Source organism: Paralichthys olivaceus, chromosome 6 (assembly GCF_024713975.1).
Source record: "Paralichthys olivaceus isolate ysfri-2021 chromosome 6, ASM2471397v2, whole genome shotgun sequence".
NCBI classification, from domain to species: Eukaryota; Metazoa; Chordata; class Actinopteri; order Pleuronectiformes; family Paralichthyidae; genus Paralichthys; species Paralichthys olivaceus.
The window spans coordinates 14,130,742-14,154,156 of record NC_091098.1 but is presented as its reverse complement, the minus strand read 5'-3'; the positions used below and the strand labels follow the sequence as shown (position 1 = coordinate 14,154,156).

The following is a 23,415-nucleotide window of genomic DNA, read 5'->3' as shown; positions in this document are numbered from 1 at the left end:
AGGGTCTCACTCCTCTACTATGATATTATCCAGTTCTGTGATGACGCAGTTGGCCACCTCATACAGCTCCATGGCGTGTGCCAACAGCCTGCGCTGCCACTTAGGGGAAATTTTGGGAAGAATGCCATGCCAAAACATTTGTATTTTTTCGAGCGTCTGTTCCAGCCGTCTTTTGGGGAGCAGAGTGGTGAAACCAATTGAAATGTGGCATTTGTTAAAATACACAGAGCTATATTCATTAAGGCTTTGACGCCATGTGAAATTAGTGGCAGATGTTTTCAAAGGAGGCCCAGGGATCTGCTGAGGAGACACATAAAAAGAAATAACCTTGCGTCAAATGGAAGTGGGCTGTTGTTGAGTGTTCTATTTGAAGCTGCATAGACCAAATTTAGTCTGAATGAAACATAACCCAGCTGAACAAAACTAGTTTAGACTGTGTATGTGTAAAATGTAACTACACTGTAGCTGGTATTCTCTGTGTGTATCGGTCTTATATCTCTCTAATATCTTATATAATAAAAGATATTAAATCTATTCATTTCTATACCACTGAAATTCATATTTTTAGTTTTGAGTTTAATGCAGAATTAACTTTTCCTGGAACAATGTGTTGGGTATGTTATCGGGAATATCATATATATAATGTGCATATGAATTAAGAATCAGTAAAGGGCAAAAAGCATTACAAACTAGAATGGCACTCGGAGAGTCCATGCCACCAAGGCCAAACAGTCCCCTTATTAGACCACATTTAAATGAACTAGATCCGGATATTTATTTGGATCTGCACCAAATCGCACATATTCATAAACATCAGTCTTCTGAACATGTCTGATTTTTGATCCACACCAAAATTCAAAGGCTTTTCCTTGGGTCATGCCTCACCCATCCAAACAATTTCATGGAAATCGGTTGTGTTAAGAAACAAATGCAGATTTTAAAAAAACTTCATTGGCAGAGGTAAATGTAGGAAATCAAAAATTTTGAACCTCTCTTGAGAATCATCACCAAAACTGGAGATCTGTGTCATCAGAACTAAGATCATATAAGGCCTGATGAAATCGATGTAGACATATACTGATTGTTTAACAAGAATACATGACAACATATGCACGTCAACAATAAGTTAGCAAATAGAGTGGGATTGTTTCAATATGTGTGATGTGTCAACCACATCAGGAACCAAGCATTCAAGAATGAGGAAGGATGCGCCACCTCATCAAACCACAAGAACAACACAGAGCCTCCTCATTAGGGCATAAATAGGTACAAGATTTAATTGACCATGTAAGGAAATTCAAAGAAATTCAATGTGCTTTACATTTAAAAAGAGATAATGTGCACCATGGCAAAGCAATAATGATAATAGCAAAGCAGCATACAGTAGAAACATACTCATAATGGCAAAGGAGCTTAATTTAGTTCAAGTATGTCTGGTTTCAGTTGTGACCAATTGTCTGATTTGTAAAAATGTTATGGGGGGATTGGGCAGAATACACCCTCTCTTATGACTGATCAGCTGAAAATAACTGTGTATTTAGCTGCATCTGAAAATGCAGTGGACGTCGACAATTCATCTGCAGCTGTGGCCACTCATGTGGGAGCAGAGTGACTCATGATGTGCTGACTGAGACACATGCGAGCCCACAACACCTTGATACTCAAATATCAACCTCTACCCAACATGCACCCACGACTGCACATAACAGGCACCTCAAGATCAAAGATTAACTCAACACTCAATTTGTTCTTTAAAATATATATATATATATATATTTTAAAGAACAAATTGATATATATATATATAAATATATATATATATCTTTTTGAATTTCTCTTTTTTTTATCGATGGCACAAGTTGTTATGCAGCAGAAATTCCTGCGAAAACAGAAATCGTCTTCATGGGAAAAGTACAGAAACATTGAGACATAGGCGTTGTTGCTAATGCAATGTATTGCATTCATTAATGGGAATGATGCCAGTGGAGGTGTTGCATCAGCAACCGTGTAAAGTGATGATGAAGCAGGTAGTTTCTGAGAAATTGGCCAGAAACAACAATACTGTAATACTGCAAAGAATCAAATCTAAAGACTTCAAAACCTCAGTAATTTGCCAACCAAAAAAGCAACTGAGCTTCTTTTGACTTGTCCTCATTTTATTTAGAATCCAACTTTAGATTAAGAGGAAATTTCTATTTATGAATGAAAAGTGGAACCATATCACGACTTTAAGCATAGAAATAACAGAAGTGTCTGGCCTGGTCCCATGATGAGTGTGTTGTACTCAGGTAGAAATACAAAAAAATGTGCATGACAACTTCTCCCATAAATTGAAAGATAATATCGACAATCCACACTGAGCATATGTGCTATGCTCTGTAGGTTATTTCTCTGAATCTATTTTTATTGCAGTTGTAATGATGTAAGTTCCTAAAAAAACAGAAACTTGCCAGAAACCTCCCAAGTAATATGTCTTTTAGTGAATAATTTCTGTAGGATTTTCAAGCATGCGTTAACATAATAATAATAATAATAATAATAATTTGCCATCATTGATCATATCAACCACCACAGCTGTTTACCCAGCACCACACCGTTTGAGCTGGAAATAACTCCAAAAAAGAATGATTAGTTAACCACTCATTACCTGTTTGGTAGAGCTAAATGTGGACATTTTGGAAATTCCCCAAGTCAATGTAACAAGACAGTTTGTCAAGATGTAAGTGGGAGGTTTGACTTTGGTAGTAGGCGGAGACAAGGTTAAGTGACTAAGAAGTTACCCTGCATAAATACAAGGTCCACAGCCAAGGGCACACAGCAGAGACAACAGCAGGAGCCACCAGTCAAAACAAAGAGGAAAGCCAACAACACTGATCTTCAAGGGGCTTTTCATTTCGTTTTGGCTGACTGAGCACTTGTTCCCTGCAAGGCTCTTTTTGTTTGTTTTCTCACATTTTTTCAGCGATCCAAAGTAACTCTCATCATGAGATGCTGCGCTTTAGCTGTGTGTTTAGTTTTAGTGATAGTCCAAGACGGATGGAGCCTTCCCCTCAGGTCTATCAGCGTCACCTTCCCAGGAGACATCCTCAAAAACGTGACTGATACAGATTTGGCAGAAGTGAGTAGCAGATGGTTCATTTCATCTAAATAGACTGGATTCCCCAAAACAGAATGCACTTAAGCTGTGCCAGGAGGTCATTTACTGAACAGAAATTATTGTTATTATATATGAATTAAAAGAAAAAATATTTTATACTGCAAAATGAGTGTTACTGTGAAGGCAGGTGTCACAAAAACATGTTTGACAGGATGGTTTACCTCTTACTCCACCCTGTTCCTCACGTGATTTAATCGTCTGCCTGGACTCTTTGATGTTGAATTTCATTTTCTCCTTCAGACTTATCTGAAGAGGTTTGGCTACTTAGACAAGATGCACCGCAGTGGCTTCCAGTCGATGGTGTCCACCGCCAAGGCTCTGAAGATGATGCAGAGGCAGATGGGGCTGGAGGAGACTGGAAAGCTGGATAAGTCCACCCTGGAGGCCATGAAGCAGCCTCGCTGTGGCGTTCCCGATGTAGCCAACTACCAAACCTTTGAAGGAGACCTCAAATGGGACCACAACGATGTCACTTATAGGTGAGTAGAGAAAAATAATTATTCTACAAGCTTTTAAGACATTCTAACGCTATGATTTGCTTTGTAATGCAGGGAACATACGAAGGGTATCCAGAGATCTCATTGTCATTCTGCTCTTCTTCACAGGACCCTTAACTATTCTCCAGACATGGAGAGCTCCCTGATTGATGATGCCTTTGCCAGAGCCTTCAAGGTGTGGAGTGATGTGACCCCTCTAACTTTTACACGCCTCTATGAGGGAACAGCTGACATCATGATTTCATTCGGTAAAGCAGGTATGTTCGTGTATGGTGGCCATTTCTATTGTTTTGTACACACTGATGTTACATATCTGAAATTTAATTTCAGAGTAAAATCAAAGACTGATATATGATTTAATTTGCTATTCAGACCATGGAGACCCATACCCATTCGATGGTAGGAATGGCCTCCTGGCTCATGCTTATCCCCCTGGTGAGGGTGTGCAGGGAGATGCTCATTTTGACGATGATGAACACTGGACCCTGGGTAATGGACCAGGTAATTGGCAATGCATAACAAAAGATACTGCTCCCCCATCAACATTACAAGTGTAGATGTCTCCCCCTGGTGTTCACATCAAACATACATTAACTGAATATATGTAATTCTCTCAACTAAGCTGTGAAGACGCTCTATGGGAATGCAGATGGTGCTATGTGCCACTTCCCCTTCACTTTTGAGGGCAAGTCCTACACATCCTGTACCACTGATGGCCGCACAGACAACCTGCCATGGTGCGCCACCACAGCTGATTACAGCAGAGACGGAAAATATGGCTTCTGCCCAAGTGAACGTAAGTTTATTCTTCTAGAGCAATCATAGGTCAGAGGTCACCTAGATAAGGGCATTTTCTTTTGAGACATGTGGACTCGCTTCACCCGCTCATCTTTTCCCCAATTCTCCCTCCTGACAGTTCTCTACACAGTCGGAGGAAACGCAGACGGAGCTAAGTGTGTCTTCCCCTTCATCTTTCTGGAGAAGGAGTATGACAGCTGTACCAAAGAGGGCCGCAGTGATGGTTACCGCTGGTGTGCCACCACAGCCAACTTTGACCAAGACCAGAAGTATGGATTCTGTCCCAGTCGAGGTGAGTGTCAGGAACCACAACACGTAAACAGTGTGGAGTGCGGCTACAGTGAATTGTGTTCTGAATGCTGTTGTGTCTCTTGTTATGTCAGACACCGCTGTATTTGGTGGCAATTCAGAGGGAGAGCCCTGCCACTTCCCCTTTGTGTTCCTGGGAAAAGAGTATGACTCCTGCACCAGTGAGGGACGAGAAGATGGCAAGTTGTGGTGCAGTACCACTGACAACTATGACGAGGACGCGAAATGGGGTTTTTGTGATGACGAGGGTGAGTAAACATACATATAGGACACAGCGTGCACAATGGATAAAGTGCTATGGCTGTGTGTTCGCATTCATTATTCATGAATTTTCCTTACTGTGTGGTACAGGTTACAGTCTGTTCCTCGTGGCAGCCCATGAGTTTGGACATGCTCTCGGCCTGGATCACTCCAACATTAGAGAGGCTCTCATGTACCCCATGTACACCTATGTGGAAGACTTCTCCCTGCACAAAGATGACATTGAAGGCATTCAGTATCTCTATGGTGAGGTTACAACAGGCTTCTCAGAAAAGTTTTTAAAAAAGAAAAAATTACTCTCAGTCATTAAACTTCTCTTAACCATCTCTGTTTTCAGGAAGGGGAACAGGCCCGGATCCCACCCCTCCTCAGCCCACCTCCACCACCACTACCCCGAACCCCACAGAGGAGCCTGAACCCACCACCCCACAACCTGTGGATCCAACCAGAGATGCTTGCAAGTTGACCAAATTTGACACCATCACTATGATTGAGAATGAACTACACTTTTTTGAGAACGGGTGAGCAAATCAATCTTTTTTTAAAAGAGAAGTATAAATGCCAACAAACGGGCAGCATTGACGGATGTCTTAATTTTATTTACTAATCAACAGAAATTACTGGAAGATGCCCAGCAGGGGCGATGGAGGACTCAAGGGACCGTTTTCTCTTTCTGAGAGGTGGCCAGCTCTGCCAGCGGTCATTGACTCTGCTTTTGAGGACCTTTTGACCAAGAATATGTACTTCTTCTCAGGTAAAGAAGCTACGGAAAGTGTGGATATATAAGGGACCACTAACAAACAAAATGAAAGTGCAGACCTTCACGCTTTCATTTTTTTTTTATCTATATAGGGAACAGATTCTGGGTGTACACAAAGGAGGGTGTTCTGGGGCCCCGCAGCATTGAGAAGCTTGGCCTTCCCACCAGCATTCAGAAGGTGGAGGGAGCACTGCAGAGGGGGAAGGGCAAAGTGCTGCTCTTCACTGAGGAGAGCTTCTGGAAGTGAGTTGAATTTGTGCCTTTGAACCATTTTAAATCTGCAAGTTTGGAGAGAATGTTGTTGCTGAAAGACGTTTGGCTCAAATTCAACCATTTCTTCTATTCTTAGAATGTTAATTCTTTTTTTTAACAAGGCAGTTAAACTCCACCCCCACTGTGGTTGTTCAGTCAAACTTAATGCTAACATAATAACAATTTTATGACATTGTTAAAGTCTGTGCTTTAAGAGGAGAGCGAATGTTTGTGTTTGACAGTTTTAGTGACATTTTCTGGCATGGTATTGTGTCTTATCAACACAGGTTTGACCTGAAGAGCCAGAAAATGGACAAAGGGTACCCCAAATCCACAGATTATGTCTTTGGTGGTGTCCCCAATGATGCTCATGATGTATTCCAGTACAAAGGTAAATAAATCTGTCAATTTCAAATCTTTGTTTACTCTAAATAATCAAAATCACATTACTTTAACAGTAGATATTTGCACATATCTGAATTTTGCAATTGATTTGTTTCCATTGTTTCTACTTTAGGTCACATGTACTTTTGCCGGGACAGTTTCTACTGGCGTATGAACTCCCGCAGGCAGGTGGACCGTGTTGGCTACGTGAAATATGACCTTCTCAAGTGCTCTGATTCTTACTGAGGAGAATAATGAGGAGATGTACAGGAATGAGCTCAAAATCGGGTGTCAGGGAGAATGTGATGCAGTATTTGTGTGTAGCGCCTATTGTATGATGCATGTGCTTTCTGGGATGTAAATAATTGACCATCATTGCTGTTGGTGTTAAAACATACAGCACTGGCCCAACAATCAGTCAAGGCCCAATACAGGAAAGCAAATTGTGATTTTTGACACTGACTTGCCCTTAGTCAGATTATCTGTGAACTCATAATGTTATGGCCTGGGACCAATAACCACAACTTAAATATTTTCAAAAGCTGTTTGGATCCGATTCCAAACTATTTTTTCTTTATGTCTGACGGGTTCAGATTCTCAACAGTATTAGATTATTTTGGTATTTATAGTGATGTCTATTATTTTTGTGTCCTAAAGCTTATTTGTTTTGTATTATTCTGTTTGTGTTTTTCTCAAGATGGCTTCAGGGCCAATTACTTGCACTGGAAGACAATCCATGTCTCCTTCACTGAAATTATTTATGTAACTGATGTGTTTTGTATTAAAAGTTTTAACTTTAAATGCAATAAACATTTCGTGGAAACTACCTATAACACTGTCACCTGTCTCACTTTTTCACCTCAGCATATAGATTATATAGACAATACAAAAGTACTATTCAACATTTGAAACCACACTCTCATGTCAGCAAGGTAATGCAATGCAGACTGTGATTTCCAATCTAATTTCATTGTGTTGAGCATCAATAAAATGCTATTATACTACTTTAATAGATAGATTACTTTATTCATCCCCGGAGGGAAATTAAGAATAATGACTGAATTTGTAATTTTTGATATATTTCTTGCAAAAACTGAATATAAAAACAGGGCATAGTATTGAGAAACAAAAGCATATAATTGGGAAACAATTGTGTACATAATGGATGTACAAATGGGGAAACAGCCAAACATTTAATTACAGCCCAAACATCCTACGTGGCATCAACAAAACCTAAAATTTCCCATACAATACAGTACAAGTTTAGGTTTTTGGTAAGAGAAAAAAAACTATATCCAGATATGCACTGACAGACATGCACCAAAAAATAATACTATAAAAGAGCTGTTCAGTGGCATTGACCTAAAAGTGAAATGTCTTTTAAAAATACAAAAAGTTATGATAAATATATATATATATATACATATATATGTCATAAAATAATTCTTTTATGGTATTGCCACACACACAGTGTTGGGCTGTAGGAACCATGTGTAAACTGAGCATACTTTTTATATCAGAATCAGAATCACTTTTATTGCCAGGTATGTGAACACAAACGAGGTATTTGGTTTTACTTTGCTCTCTGAGCAAACAGTTGAAAAAAACAAACAAACAGAGATAAACAAGAACAAAGACAAAAACAAAAGCTATGTTCATGTACAAAAAAGCTAAATAGTTAGTGCAAAGGTGCATTGTGCATGGATGAAATAATAAATATGCATATACAGTGTGCACAGTATATTGGTATGTACAGATATTTTACAGGTGATGTTACTGATATTGACTTATATAAGCCTATAATTTATATAGCTCATCTGTACATTGCAGTACAGTGAGGATAGAGGCTGTAATATAAACCCAGTTATTATTATTATTCTTATTATTATCATGATGGTAGTTTTGATTGGTTCAACCGGATGAAACTAATAATAACAGTCCAGCAAAACTTTCCCTTTCCCCTCTATTGAACATATTTTTGATACATATTCAATATTTCACGATGATTAATGTGACTAACATTCCCACATCCATCCCGGTGGATGCAGAGTTTTCAAACCGATTCAAAGTTTGAACTGGTGTAAACAGAAACCTCTCTGTTGACACAGGCGGACACATATTACTCCGCACTCAGTTGCGTAGTGTGCCTTCCTCTAGAAACAATAGTCCACTGAGTGTTTATTAGCATCTCAATTACAGAATATGTGGAACAACACGCAACGATCAAACTATCGCAGAATATAATACATTAAAATGAGTAAATAAATTCAGGTTTAATAACACAACAGGTCGGGTTTTAACAAAAAATAATAATAAATAAGATCCGGTTGCGGGGACAGGAAGCAAGGAGATACTCATGGCGCCCGACTAGAAAGAGGCAACAATTATCGGTTAGTAATTTGTGTCGTGTTTGGCGCCTCTGCACCGGAGGACACCGATCTGCTCGAAAACACACGGTAAGGAAAAAGCGTGGACATCGTGGTGGCGGGCAGAGAAAAGCTTTTCATTTTCTTCAGGGAGAGAATCGGGACGGTCTGCGGCGGCTCAGGCCCTCGAGGTCCCCAGTAGAGCTCTCTGAATGCCTGAGTGGAAAAGCGGCTGCCTGGTGGAAAATGGCGACGTGGTGCAGGCAGGGTTAAGGGCAGCTAGGCCCGTTTAAAACTCGGCTAGCGCACGTCACTCCCGAGGCTGTGTGAGCTGATGCGCCCAACAGTTCGCCTCTGTGACGCAGCGCTCCCCGACATCGCGGTCACACTTTCAGACCCTCCTGACTCGAGGGGGAAATGTCGTGCGTGTGTTCTAAAGTATCACGACAGAGGCAGCAAAACAAAGCACGGCTGCCAGCTACGTGCTAACGTTAGCTGCCTTGGTGCACTGGGAGCTAACGCTAGTGTCCGACGACATTGAGGCTCTGAGGCACAAAGATGTCGACATGTTCCGTTTACAGTCGCGGGTAAATATGGTCCATAGAACATCGAGATTCATTCCCCACAACCGTACCGTCAGGAAAACAGTCCCTTCAGCTGGTTGATGTGTGCAGACGCAGTGATAGTCGTGAATATATTATCTGGAATTAACACCTTACCACTAAGTGATGGATGACAAACAACGTTATGTCACTGTATCAGTGAAATAACAACTGAATTTTTATATTTCATGTAAATACTGGATCAAAACAGCAGTATAGGGACACCTAAATGTAATTGGGAGAAAATGATGTAAACAATGTGGATTGATGATTTATAGGTCAGCCAAACATTTCATCACAGCCCAAACATCCTATGTGGCAAAAAGTTCCTCATACAGGAACAGTAGAAGTTCATTAACCACGAAAGCAATTTGGTTTTAATTAAGAGAAAAAACAATACAGATATGCACCGAACAATAAAAAGCCATTCAGCTGCGTTCAGTTAAAAGTGCAATGTCTTTTAATATATATATATATATATATATATATATATATCATAAAAATGTCCCATGTTTGATCAGCCTTCATCTAAATATACACACAATAAAGAGTAGGGCAGTTCCACTTTGCTGATCCTTTATTGATCTTTTATTGATATTTCTACATTCTCCATATATATCAAATTAATGCACAATTCACCAGCATTAACAGCCACTTAATGCAGTGGTTCATAAGTATTACTTCATACAAGTCTGTGTACTGAAATAAATGTAGTTTGTTCACCTTCTGCCTGTGGACCTAACTTTATTTCCATGTGTTCTCAACTGGTCTTTGTAAGTTCCTTCCTACAAACTCATGACTGTTACAATATAATCCTCTTAAAAGAACTCACAGTGATACACACTAAACTCAGTGACCTTGGAAACTGGGACGTGAAGTATCACACAAAAACCGAAGTGTTAATTTCCAGTTGGATGAGCATCATTCAGAATTAGTAACACATAGGGGACATACACTGTACAATAACCTCAAGGTGTTACATATTATTTTCAATAGCAAGGCTACTAAGTTACCTCCTCCAAAATCACTCATTCATCACAGTTGAGCAAGTTGGAAAAATAGTTTCTGCATGTCCCAACACTTTTAAGATTTGTTGTAGAAGTCATTCTATATTTTCTGTTATCCAGCAAAACATCAGCAAAGATTAGAAAATATCTTATTGTGCAATTACTCTTGTCACAAATGTTCTTAGGGCAAAACTTAAGCTGTATGAATTTGCAGTATTGCTGCTCAAGACGGGCTTTAAGTGTGGTGCAAATTAAAAATGTGGTGTGTTTATGTCAAATGATTGTAGATAGTTATGGATTCAGAGGAGAATGAGGTGGAGAGCAGCAGTGATGCAGGCCCTTCAGGGATGGAGGAGCCATCCGAAAGCGGCATGGGGATGGAGTCATCAGAGGCCATGTCTGCAGACAGCAGTGATGCTGCTGCCTCTCATGCACAGGCCCCAGAGTCAGACTGCCATGTGGGACAGAGCTCAGAGGGACTTGTGGTAAGCTTTGTACAAATGCCACTAAAACTGATGTAATCAAGGCAGAAAAAACCAACAATGTGACAGTTTTCTTTTATTCTAAAGTTTTAACACATCATGTTCTCGCCCTTTCCTCTCAAGGTGTTCATCCCAGAAACCAGCTCCAGTACAGATGTCAGAGTTTCATCAGTCCACCTCCCCGACTCCTCCTCAGTGGCCCAGTCCACCAGCGTGTCCAGTGTTTCCACGGTGACTCAGTCAGTGCTGGTGTCTGGGTCAGCCCAAGTGCTGGTCCACTCCAGCGCTGTTTCTGAAGGAGCCATGATGGTTTCTGACTCAACTGCTTCTACCTCGTCAGACCTGGGGTCTGCCATTGACAAAATCATAGAGTCCACCATTGGCCCTGACATTATGAATGGTATCTCAGCTGTTACTCTTACATCTATTATGTTTAAGGCTGAGCAGCTTTAAGCCTTGTTCTTCTAATTACACTGTACCATACTGTACTGCTTCTCTATCAGGTTGTATATCTGTGACCAGTGCAGAAGATGGGGCTGCAGAAACAACCCAGTATCTGATATTACAAGGACCAGATGACGGTAAGTGTGTCAATATTGCTTCTGACCCATTAATACGTCAGCCCCTTTCAAAACATCAAAACATTGAAAGTTAATGACCCTCAGAAAATATATTACCACCATTTTCATACAGCAAATAACTAATTTAATATTTCCATGTTACTTAGTTTGATGACACACAAGTAAGTATGGGAATGACACTATGAGAATCCTTTTAAGTCAACTATGTACAATCCATCTGTTTGTATTTTTCCAACATAGGTGCTCCCATGGTAGCTCATATGTCATCTTCAGCCCTGTCCAATCGTATAGCCATAGAAGCTCTCGCTGAAGGTCCCACATCCACCTGTCTGGACCAGGGGGACCTGCAGGGCAACCTTGAACCTGACCAGCCCGATGATCAACCTGGACACTCGGGTTACCCAGAGGAAAGCAGCAGTCAGCCTGACCAGCCCCAGCACTCCCACCCTTCCCAGTACATGGATTGCAGTGCAGATGGCCCAGACCAGACAGGGGAGTCCTCATCTTCATATGTGGAGTGTTCAGGCGAGGAACCTGACCAGACACGCTCCCAGTCAGGCTTCCCTGACTACAGTGGGGATAACAGTGACCAGGACCTGCCTGGATACGTGGAATGCAGTGGGGCTGACTCGAACGCTACCAGCCAAGGTCACTATGTGGTAGAGTGCAGTGCTGGGTATCTTGAGTGTGCAGTGGACGATGGTGAGCAGCCTCATCATTCACGCAGTTACATTGACAGTAGTGCAGACCACCGCTCCCTGATAAGTCGGCAGTATGGGGCTGAGTATGGCGGAGAATGTATTGCAGCTGCAGACTCTGAGCAGCCGGGTTGTTCTCGGTACCAAACTGGGGACGATGATGAGGATGACGAGCAGAACCAAGATCCGGATCAGCCACAGCACTCCCGACAGCAGCCACAACACTCCTGTTACATGGAAAGCAGCAATGGCCCAGAGGCCTCGCTCTATGCCGATGATAGCTCCTCATCAGACCACCCTCTGGCAGACACAGCCGGCTCAGGCGGGCTTCCTGAGGCCCTGGAGAGCAGTGAGAGCCAGTCTGGGCCCTATATCAGCAGTAGTGGGACATATACCTCAAATCCAGAGCCTGAGCTGGCTCAACAGTGCTCACCTAGCCAAGAGGAGCCACAGGGCTCCCAGGGGCCTCAGAGTGAAGCTGAGCTGGTCAGGGAAATGGAGACATCAACAGTAGCAGAAGGCACAGGGGACAGAGGACCAAACCTTGCTGAGCTGGAGGAGATGATGGAAGTAGTGATTGTACAGCAGTTCAAGTGCAAGATGTGTCCATATAAGAGTGCTTCCAAAGACACACTCATTAACCACATGAGAGACAAACACTTTAAACCTGCAGGTGAGGTAGTTGATTATGTATGACAGTGATATCTAACTTTGCTTATAGGTCATGAATTTTTTTCTTATATATGAAATGTTGCTTGCTCAGGGAATGTGCCAAAGAAACGTAAACGCGGACGACCTCCTAAAAGTGAGACATTGGCCCGTCGTCAGGCAGAGAGGGAGGAAGCTGAAGAACGAAAGGCAGCAAAGGTGAAGGCTGCTGAGCCTCATCAGGCAGAGGAAGAAGAGGATGATGTTGTGGATGCTGGCGCTATTGACGATCCTGAAGGTTAGGCTGGAAGATCTTTGTTCAACCCCAAATCAGATCATACAAAAATAGATTAAAAAAAAAAAGTCAGGATAAGAGTAATATTCACTGTCCTGCTCTTCTGTTGATATGCAGAGGATAGTGACTACAGCCCAACAGAGGAGGATAGCAAAGAAAGACCACCTGCCATTCTAAAGAAGCCCACTCCTCCTATTTCCTCCTCCTCTCAAGGGCGTCCTCGACGTAAGGTTGGTCGTCCGAGGAAGTACAGCTCTTTAGAAGACGGCTACAACAGCAAAGGTGGGTTCTCAAATTTTAACAGCAACACAAAAACCAGCCTATCACTGCACAGGGAACCTAGATTTGTTTTCTTCATTCCTTCTCTTATCTTTGTTACAGAAGTGGAAAGTAATGCTAAGAAGCCCAGGGTTAGCGCTGATGCTAGTGTACCTGAAGAGGCGAGCTCTTCCGGATTAGGCAGCGGTTCTGCTTCCGTGATTGATGGGGACACTGCTGAGGCCACAATAAGCCAATCTGACTCTGAGAACAAAGACCCTTCATCCAACTCTCAGCAGGAGGAGGAGTTCTTCCAGAGGAAACGTGGCCGACCCTCCAAGCGCTTCCTTCGCAAGAAATATAAGAAGTACCTAAATCGAAAGTGAGTATCAGATTTTTGAAGTTGTGTTTTAAAAAGTATCACATAACTTTTACAATGCTTATTTCCTTCCCACTGTTATCTTCCAGTCGTTACTATAAATGCATCAAACCACTCCTGAGACCTCACAACTGCTGGATCTGTGGCTCGCGTTTCCTCACTCAGGAAGATTTGCGTTTCCATGTGGATTCTCACGAGGGCAATGACCCAGAGCTGTTTAAGTGTCTCCAGTGCAACTATCGCTGCAAGCGCTGGTCCTCACTCAAGGTTAGTCGCAATACAACTGCACAACGCTCCAGTTAACCTCAGTTGACTTGCACGTTTACATGGATTCTTATAAGTATTGGGAACTATTTTACAGGAACACATGTTTAATCATGAGGGTACCAAGCCTTTTAAGTGCGAGGAGTGTGATTACACAAGTGTCTACCGGAAAGATGTAATTCGCCACTCAGCAGTCCATAACAAAGAGAAGTAAGAAACTCAGATGTACAGCAAGTTATTAAATGAATAACTGTTGATTACAGATTTTCATATAATGTGACTGTTTTCTTTACTTTATACAGGAAGAGAAAGACAGAGTTGGTAAGAAACCTCAAGTTTCCCATATTTAGATGTTGATTAAATTCTATTTATGATAAACTCAGTGTGTGATCTTATGTGCTGATTCACGCAGGTACCAAAGGTGTCAGAGTTCCCCTGCCCTGTGTGTCACAGAGTTTATCCCATGCAAAAGAGATTGACCCAGCATATGAAAACCCACTGCGCAGAGAAACCACACATGTGTGATAAGGTCAGAAACATAGATAATACAATTCATGAATAAATAATTATATATGAAACACAAAAAAGATATTATGGCATTAAGTGATTACCAACAATTGCAAGTGGAAAGTCACTGTGGTTGGCAAAGTGGCAAATAAAAATGATGATCCATGAGAAGCAACATTTAATACATTTCAATACAGTTACCTTTCCTATAAAATGATTTTTTTTAAAAAATCAATTGTTATCATGATTTTGAGGCAAAAGCGTTACCCCTGTAAAATGTTTGTTTCACTTTGCCCTTCTTTGAATGCATGGTTTGCTGCCCAGTAGAATCATTTTGAGACTTGAACTGGAAATTGAACCGATTATTTTTCCTACTGTGAAGTTCTGAAATATCTTGGTGATGGTTCCTGTCTGTCTTTGCAGTGCGGCAAATCCTTCAAGAAGAGGTACACATTCAAAATGCATCTTCTGACCCACATCCAGAGTCTCGGAGACAGCAAGTCAGTACTGCAAACAATCATTTCTCTTTTTTTCATTTACCAGTTGGAAAGTTGAATGTCTTGTGGCTAGGAATTCTGGGCTAGAAGAGATTACATTATGAGATATTATAATGAATAACTTGTTGATATATATGTACCAGGTTCAAGTGTGAGTTTTGCGACTACAGTTGTGACAACAAGAAGCTGCTGCTCAACCATCAGCTGTCGCACACCAACGACAGGCCCTTCAAGTGTGACTACTGCAAATACACCTCTTCTAAAGAGGAGTTCCTGGTCTCCCATCTAGCCATCAAACACACAGGTCAGTGAAGCAGAGACACTTCCATTAAGTTTCTTTAAACCAATTTGATTTTCACCTCATGAATGAATGATACCTATTCATTCTGTGTATAAAATCTCTACAGGAGAGAAGCCTTTCTCCTGTGATATGTGTCACTTCATGACCAAGCACAGGAAGAACCTGCGTCTACATGTTCAGTGTCGCCATCCTGAGGCGTTTGAGGAGTGGTCTTCGGCTCACCCTGAAGAGCCTGTGAGGAGACGACGCAGACCCTTCTTCACCCTACAGCAGATAGAGGAGCTCAAACAACAGAATGACGACACACAGGGTTTACAGAACACTATTGTGAGTCTGTTTGAGCTTTTCTGTCTCATTCTTTAATTTTTGCTTGTGTTAAATGTTGCGGCATTGGGAGATCATTAGTTTTGCTCTCTGGTTCATTAGGTTGCAGTGGATTCCGCAACGCTACAAGCCATGCAGGGTATAGAAAATGCCTCTGTGTCCCAGGATGCAATGGGAAACACCACCATTATTTATGAACAAGGTCAGCAAATATTCCACATGAGAATGTTTTCATATTTTTGGTCTGGTATGTTGCTTTGCTGACTTTGCCTCCATCCACTCCTCAGCTGAATCCAGTGAACTATCTGCCCAGAATGCCCTTGACCTGCTGCTGAACATGAGCAATGCACGTGAACTGGTTGGAAACTCCTTACAGGTTGGTACTGGTTGAAAAATTTCTGTTTGCACAAAAAGCAGATATAAGTGAGCTTTCTACTCAAAGTGTGCTGTCATTTTGTAACAGAATATATAATGAATATCTTCATATTGTGCTTCTCAGGTGGCTGTGCTGAAGTCAGAAGGTAAGGCTTTGGAGAAGGGCACTTGGAGCACAGTGACCACAGCACCGGGCCAGACCCAAAAGGTCATGACCTTCCATGTGTCTGAGAGCGGTGAGACGGTGCTACAGGAGGCCTACGAGGCCACCCCTTCTGAAACAGGAGAGCTCACCCAGATCGCCATAGAAACCTATGAAAGCGGTGGAGACTTCAATGTGGTGGAGCAGGCTGCTGAAGAAATCCACAGCCCTGGATACAGGTAACACAACGCACAACGCACAGCCTCACTTTCTCTGATTATGAGAAATGTAGTGTTACATTGAGAATCATAGTCACATGACTGAAGATTAATTGTAAATTGACTTTTAAATGTCTGGACAATCTGCGATGTCATGAAACTGCTGTTTTTGCAGTAACGAAGAGAGCAGTCCATCTCAGACTTTAGATGTCTCTGGATCAGAGAGCATAAAAAGTGACAAGTTCTATCTTACTTCATCGTTGCCCGATGGTGTGTTGCAACAAGTAGAGGTAAGTATCAACTGTGATATTACATCTTTGGCACATAGAGATGTACTCGTCTTTGAATGTTTTTTTTGTTTCTGTCAGCTAAGCAGTGAAGCTCCAGCCTCTCCCTCTGCAGTGAGCTCTCCCAGTCTCGGCACCAAGAGGTTCTCCTGCCGAATCTGCATGGAGTCTTTCCATGGACGCTCTGACATGGAGAACCACAAGAGGGCGCACTTGGATCCCAACACGTTCAAGTGTCCTGACTGTGACTTCACTTCCTCCTCCTGGCCTGAGGTTAAGGTGTGTCTCTCAAAATTATGCAGCGCCGTCTTCAATTATCGTATGTGAGTCATTATATCATCATGCTGGTATCTGTTACTCTGTAGACAGCCATGTGAACACAACACACACCTCAGATGACCTATATGAAGTAGATGTTATGATCTGATGTGTGCAATCCATGTGCCTCTTGAGTTCTTATTTTATCATAATATATTTGTCTTCATTGAAAAAGCACAGGTAACAATATTTATAGTCACAGGCTGCCATGAATCAAATATTTTCCACAGGGCACAGTAATATTCATATTTTCACAGCTCATAAAATTACATTGTATCAGTGTAAAAGACAAGAAAGGAGTTTCTAAAATGCTATTCCACAGACATTTTTTGTATTGAATTGTCTGTCATTTCAAAAGCATTTCTGTCCTTTGGACCTTGACTTTTCTGACAGTGGTTGATATCCTGCTTTATTTTAGGCTCACATGGAGCTGCACTCCTACTTACGTCCCCACAAGTGTCCAAACTGCAGCTTTGCCTCCAAGAACAAGAAGGACCTGCGTCGACACATGATGACCCACACCAACGAGAAACCCTTTTCTTGCAAACTCTGTGGACAAAGGTCAGAAGTAATTTGGGTTGAGGCAAAACATGTGTTTAGTAAACAGCATAAACTCCTTTGTGACATGCTTATATGAATTAGACCACAAAGTGGTGAGGAAAATCTGTTCATGTTAAATGAAACATATTATTTGTTCAACATCTCAGGTTTAACCGTAATGGCCATCTGAAGTTTCACATGGAGCGTCTCCACAATCAGGATCATCCTAATCGCAAGACTCGTACTGACTCATCTCAACAAACCATCATAGTCAACAGTGACGAGGAGGCTTTAGCCACGCTGCAGTGTAAGGAACCCTAATACATGTAGCATTAGAGTTTGCATCTGATCTAAAGGTTTTAAACAGAAGACACAAAATAAATCTAAACCTGTTTGTGTGTGCATGTCTGTACTTACAACAGCCCTGCAGGCGCATCAGACGGTTATTACTCCAGAGCGGTTGCAGGCCTTGGGACAGGAGCACATAATTGTAGCTCAAGAACAGACGCTGTCAGACCAGGTAACTTCCCTACATATTCGTAACTTCACGCAATTCTTTAAAACTCTTTTTGCATGCAGTAAATTGGTAGTCCTCAGTGTATTACTAAATGTATTAATGTATGTAATTTCAGGAGGAGGGCACATACATTCAACAGATAACCACCATAGATGGACAGACGGTTCAGCACCTGATGACAGGAGACAACCAGGTGACAGAGGTTAGATTCTACCACTTCATGTTTTAATGTACATTACAAAACTTAAAGTAAAATAAATATATCAGAAAAAAGTTCCAGTTTCACTTTCTGCTCACATGTCACACGTCCTCTTTCAGGTCCAGTATATCATCTCACAAGATGGAGTTCCGCATTTGATCCCTCAGGAGTATGTAGTAGTAGCTGACGGTAACCACATACAGGTCAGTGTGACACCTGCCGTTATGAGTTACTCTAACGGATGATGATCTTATTATGTGCTGTGACACTAACTGATCTCTAACTGTTCCTCAGATGCCAGATGGACAGATCATCCAGTATGAGCATGATGGGGCCTTTCTGCAGGAGCAGCAGGTGAGGAGCATCATCTGAAATGCTCTACACAGTAGCAGTTTATTGTTTTGACAGAAGTTCATTGCTCCATATTTTTTATGTGTTCAGATCGCCGTGAGTCACGATGGTCAGATCCAGTATCTGCCCGTCAGCTCGGAGCAACAGATAGTGAATCCTGAAGACCTGGAGGCCGCAGCCCACTCTGCTGTCACAGGTCAGCTCCCTAAAGGAACAGATGGCACTAGTCCTACATTACTATTAGACTCTTTGTATTTACCAAACGCATCATCAAACGCCATCAATGTTATTCAGCAAATCACATTTCCCAAAGGCTTTAAATTTAAAAACTATAAGCCGGTGACTCCCTCTCACTTATCTACTATAACTAGAGCTCAACTGATTTTTTGGGGGCCGATACCAATATTAGACAGTAAAAATGTCTAATACTGCCAATGTTTTCTAAGATTGAAGAAGTTATGAGCTTTGATATTTAAATGTTTTACCATAAACTTTATTATAAATAGCTATAAATGGAAACAAAACACAAATAGAACCAAATATAAAGATATTAAAATTTAATAATTATAGTTTTAAAATATAAAACATAAATATACATCTGTAAAATTCAAGTTTTCCTCTCGGCACATATCTGAAGTGTTAATAAATCGAACATTATTACTGATTCCGATGTGAAAGGCTCATATTGGCCGGGTTAGGGGGTTCATTAATCGGTTGGGCTCTAATTATAATCAGTCAGATAAATACAGTATAAGTTAGTTTAGATTTTACACTTCGAATAAATAATATAATAAATTGATTGTTACGACTATTAAAAATAAAATAAAAATGTGTATTTAAAATCTTGCTCTCGATTAGTTGATGCAGCATCAAGGAGACAAGAACGATGCTATTCTCTGCAGGTTGATTGTCAACTTTACTAAAATGACTGGAAACAATCTGGTTGTCAACCGTGTTTTATGCTTTGTGGGTATACACCATTCACAGATAATGAGCAAACAACATGCAAAAGAACAGATGAGTTGCTGTGGGCAACCAGCTCATGATCTTATTTACCTATGGGCATAACAATAACTTGAACTATGAAATCACCTTTATGAAAACTAATCGCAGCAATAGCACGAGACAACAAATCGAACTAAATGGATCATCTTTGTTCCTGTAGCAGTAGCAGAGGCAGCGATGGCGCAGACTCAGACGGTCTACACTGAAGCTACACCCGAACAGCTGGAACAGCTGCAGCAGCAGGGCATCCACTATGATGTCATCACTTTCACTGATGAATAGACGGCTTCTTAAAGCTACTTGGACTCAAACCTGCGTTGACCAGGACCAGTACAAACCACTATGAGCTGACAAGTACAGTGCAGTGACCTCAACTTATTTATGCATTCAGCTGGCTGTGAACTAAAGCATTGTGTCCTCCACGGTATCATCTGCTCGGGGGTGTTTGCACTGTTTAGTAAGATCAACAGCTTTTTGTAAATTCAGATTATTGCACCCAGCGCTTCTAACTTAATCATAGGGGCTGTGCATTTAGGAGCTGGATTGTAATTATTAAAATGTATTTGTGTTTATGTGCCTCAACTGCTTCGATTTGCAAGACAATGTTATCAAAGAAAAAATGAAACGGCTTATATCATGTGTTTGGAAATATACTGAGTATCCAAATGAACATTTGAGTTTTCAGATGGAGTAAATGGAAAGGGGAGCGTGTGTTGATCTGTAATAAGACATGTTGATTGCTAGAATGCCACAACCTTATGTTTACTGAATATGAACATGTATATACCTTTTACATTTGTCTTTTGTTCTGTAAAGAATGATTTTTTTTTTGGATTAGAGAATATGAAGTGTTTAATAAGCTAAAAGCTGACACCAAATAAATCACTTTGTGTATATTCTCTGTATCCATAAATACTCTATTGATTTCTTATATCTATTCCTATGTATTTTTATATACTGAATTACTGCAGCAGACATTTCAAGTTATTCCAGTACAATCACTCTGCTGAGTTAGAGATCAGCTGATTCGCCTCTTTAGTTATTTTTTGTGGTCTGATATTGCGACATAGTGAGCTAATGAAACTGCATGCGCAACATTTTGCAGTAGAACATTGGATGACGCAATTTAATAAAATGCAATTCAATCAAAACCAACACAAATAAAGATAATATAACAATGGAAATATACAACCTCTAAAATGTTCTTTACAGTTAAAACATACCATATCATGTACTTAAAGCAACTCTATGTAACTTTTACTGAGCAACAGCGCCCTCTGCAGCCAAACGTGTTGATTAATTCTTTTTGCTCTTGTCCAAGCAATTAAGTGGTTTTCATTTAGAAACAAAAAACTAAAAACATCAATCTCACACGGTCACTATTTACCCATGACCCCCAGCTTCCTATTACAGCTGCAACATTTGCCACAAATTACGCAGCTCCACAGTTCTCACAGGAAATCGTAGCCACTCATCAAAGTTATATTGAGCAAGAACACGACCAGGGTGAGGAGTGTCAATGAAAGAGGAACTATTTAAACTCACTTTGAAGCTGCTATTTTAAGGTAATGTTGCAAGTTTAAAACAACCAAAGCTGACCAAAAAACACTCAAATAGGAAAATAAAAGAATGAAAAAGAAAGAAAGAAAAGGTTAAACATCAGAAATATTTGAGAAACAAACTCAACTCCAGCCATTATGATGATGATGATGATTATGATTATTATTAGTAGTAGTAGTAATAATATTATATTAATTTTGACCTTGATTCTGGAGACATGAACCAGATCAACCAAATAAACATTCAATGAATTCTTTAAATAAATTCTGAATTTGTCAGGAAGCAAGTTAATCTCAGTTTCTGAGCTGATTCCATTTCCACTTCCTCATCTTCCCTGTGTGAGGTGGAGCCTCAGATCCTCTAAAAATTATGTAAAGCTGTAAAAAAAAAAAACAAGCTCTGAGACTTGATGAGAATGACACTGAAGATGACATTTTCCTTCGTCTTTCTTCTTTTATTAGGTATGAAAAAAAGTTTTAATACCAATTTTTGCAGTTTGCAATTCAGCCAGTTCATTTAGTGAGATATTAATAAGAGATGTTTGTTTTCCAGACCTCCCTGATCTCAACAGGCAGCAGAAGATCGAGGAGTTTCAACACATTCTGCTGAGCCTCACCTTCCCTTCCTTTTACAACAATCACAAAAAGTCCTGCTGTAAACTCTACCCGAACAATTGTTTCAAACTGATGGACAGCACAGGATACGCCTGCGAGCTGCTGAGAGGAAGGGTGACCATAACTGAGAACGACGGTTGGATCGAGTTCAAAATATCAAATATGCGGTTTGTGGATGCAGGCTTCTACAGATGCTTTGTGCTGGACACCTACATCTACACTGACTACTATATTGAGGTCACAGGTAGGATAAGTATTTCTACAATTCAAGATAAATGTTGGTTTGCAAAGTTGTGTTTTATTGTCTCCTCACCTCTTTGTAAAGGATTGAAACTCTGCTCCTCATCTCATATGATGTTCTTGCATTTTGCAGAATCCTCAATTCACCGCAGTTCATCTCAGCCTCTGCTTTCAACAACCATGAAATCCCTCAGCACCTCCACATCACCCCGACCAGACTCCACCGGGCCTGTTCTCTCACAGGACCACAGCGACAGTCACAGGTAGATTAACTCATTTTCTTATTTCTTGCTGGTTGTATATTGTTTTCTGACTGAAGAAGAAAAAGTGTTCATCTGAATTTCTGTGTGTCCCTCACAGCGTGCCCTGGAGTTTTAGCCTGCCCCTATTGATCGTCGTGTCTGTTACACTGATGATTGTGATCTCTTTGGTTGTCGGTGTTGTTTGCTACAGAGCGAAGACAAAACGTGAACAGCCGGGTCAGTTTCCTTAAATAGTTTATCTGAGTGATTCAGTAAAAAGAATTCAAAATAGATGTGAATTTGATGTTTTTTTTCTTTGCAGACAAATGTGGAGAAACTTCGTGTGAGTCACAGAAACAGGATGCATTGGTGGGTGCTAAACAGGGACCATGTCGCCTCATGTGACTCACGGTCACTTGTCTTAGAGAGCAGATTTCTTCCTCTGCACGGCAGCGTCTCTTGACTACATTTGTCTCCTGCAGGAAACCAACAGCGTTGTCTACTCAACAGTGGACTTCAGAGCTCATCAGGAATCCACAGAGGTGTATGCAAACGTGAGGATTCCCAAAACACGAGCGGGAGCCCTGGACCCTGCAGCGCTCACTGAGGCAGTGGAGTACTCCACACTGGCAATCCACCAGTGAATTCAGGGGAAAGTCTCTGATTTTAATCTGGGGCTGATTCTATTAGTTACACTGCTGTTTTCTTTTTTACATTATCCCCCTGCCCCCATCATGAATGAAGAATGAAGGGTCCAGCACTTTTGGAGCTTAAGGGACGGGAAATCTTGACCTCTGTTGCTTTTATTTGTCTCTATGTCACTTTTGTGTATGTAAATGTGCATGAGCTATTGTGAAACTGATTGAGGGCCTAAAATCAAAATGATAATGGGATTAAAGAAATTATCTAATGATAACTATAGACAAAGGTTTTGTGTGAATTCCTTGAGGTTTGATACTTTTGAAATCTTCATGGTGAAAAACCATTGTTAGCTTGTGACATTTTAGCTTTTCCTACATCACTGTTTGTTTGTATAAACTTCATCTGGATTATAGCCCCACCTTGACCTCTGATATTCTGCAGATCATTTTTTCTTTTTCTTTTCTTTACACAAAAAAGATCTGGTTTCTCTGGGGAGCAGACTGAACTCATTCTTATTCCTGTGACATTTTGGAGCAAC

The 23,415-nt window shown here is 40.9% G+C and overlaps 1 protein-coding gene across 1 annotated transcript; it reads left to right on the top strand.

The window, feature by feature from the left end:
• Nucleotides 1-2,913: 2,913 nt before the first annotated feature.
• LOC109630826 (uncharacterized) lies at nt 2,914-22,951 on the top strand. Its single transcript, XM_069526318.1, has 47 exons — nt 2,914-3,118; nt 3,398-3,636; nt 3,763-3,911; nt 4,027-4,155; nt 4,277-4,450; nt 4,571-4,744; nt 4,836-5,009; nt 5,113-5,268; nt 5,360-5,543; nt 5,637-5,776; nt 5,875-6,025; nt 6,322-6,425; nt 6,552-6,607; nt 8,762-8,874; nt 9,224-9,371; nt 10,681-10,878; nt 10,999-11,275; nt 11,379-11,456; nt 11,697-12,827; nt 12,918-13,100; nt 13,215-13,379; nt 13,479-13,737; nt 13,824-14,001; nt 14,096-14,208; nt 14,301-14,319; nt 14,411-14,527; nt 14,929-15,005; nt 15,146-15,306; nt 15,410-15,630; nt 15,730-15,829; nt 15,915-16,003; nt 16,127-16,383; nt 16,538-16,652; nt 16,731-16,928; nt 17,386-17,528; nt 17,675-17,814; nt 17,930-18,027; nt 18,140-18,226; nt 18,343-18,426; nt 18,518-18,577; nt 18,665-18,913; nt 20,923-21,085; nt 21,692-21,997; nt 22,127-22,256; nt 22,354-22,472; nt 22,558-22,604; nt 22,718-22,951. Exons 1-47 carry the CDS (start codon nt 2,984-2,986, stop codon nt 22,877-22,879), a joined length of 7,950 nt encoding a protein of 2,649 aa, XP_069382419.1. The 5' UTR covers nt 2,914-2,983; the 3' UTR covers nt 22,880-22,951.
• The last annotated feature ends 464 nt before the right edge of the window (nt 22,952-23,415 follow it).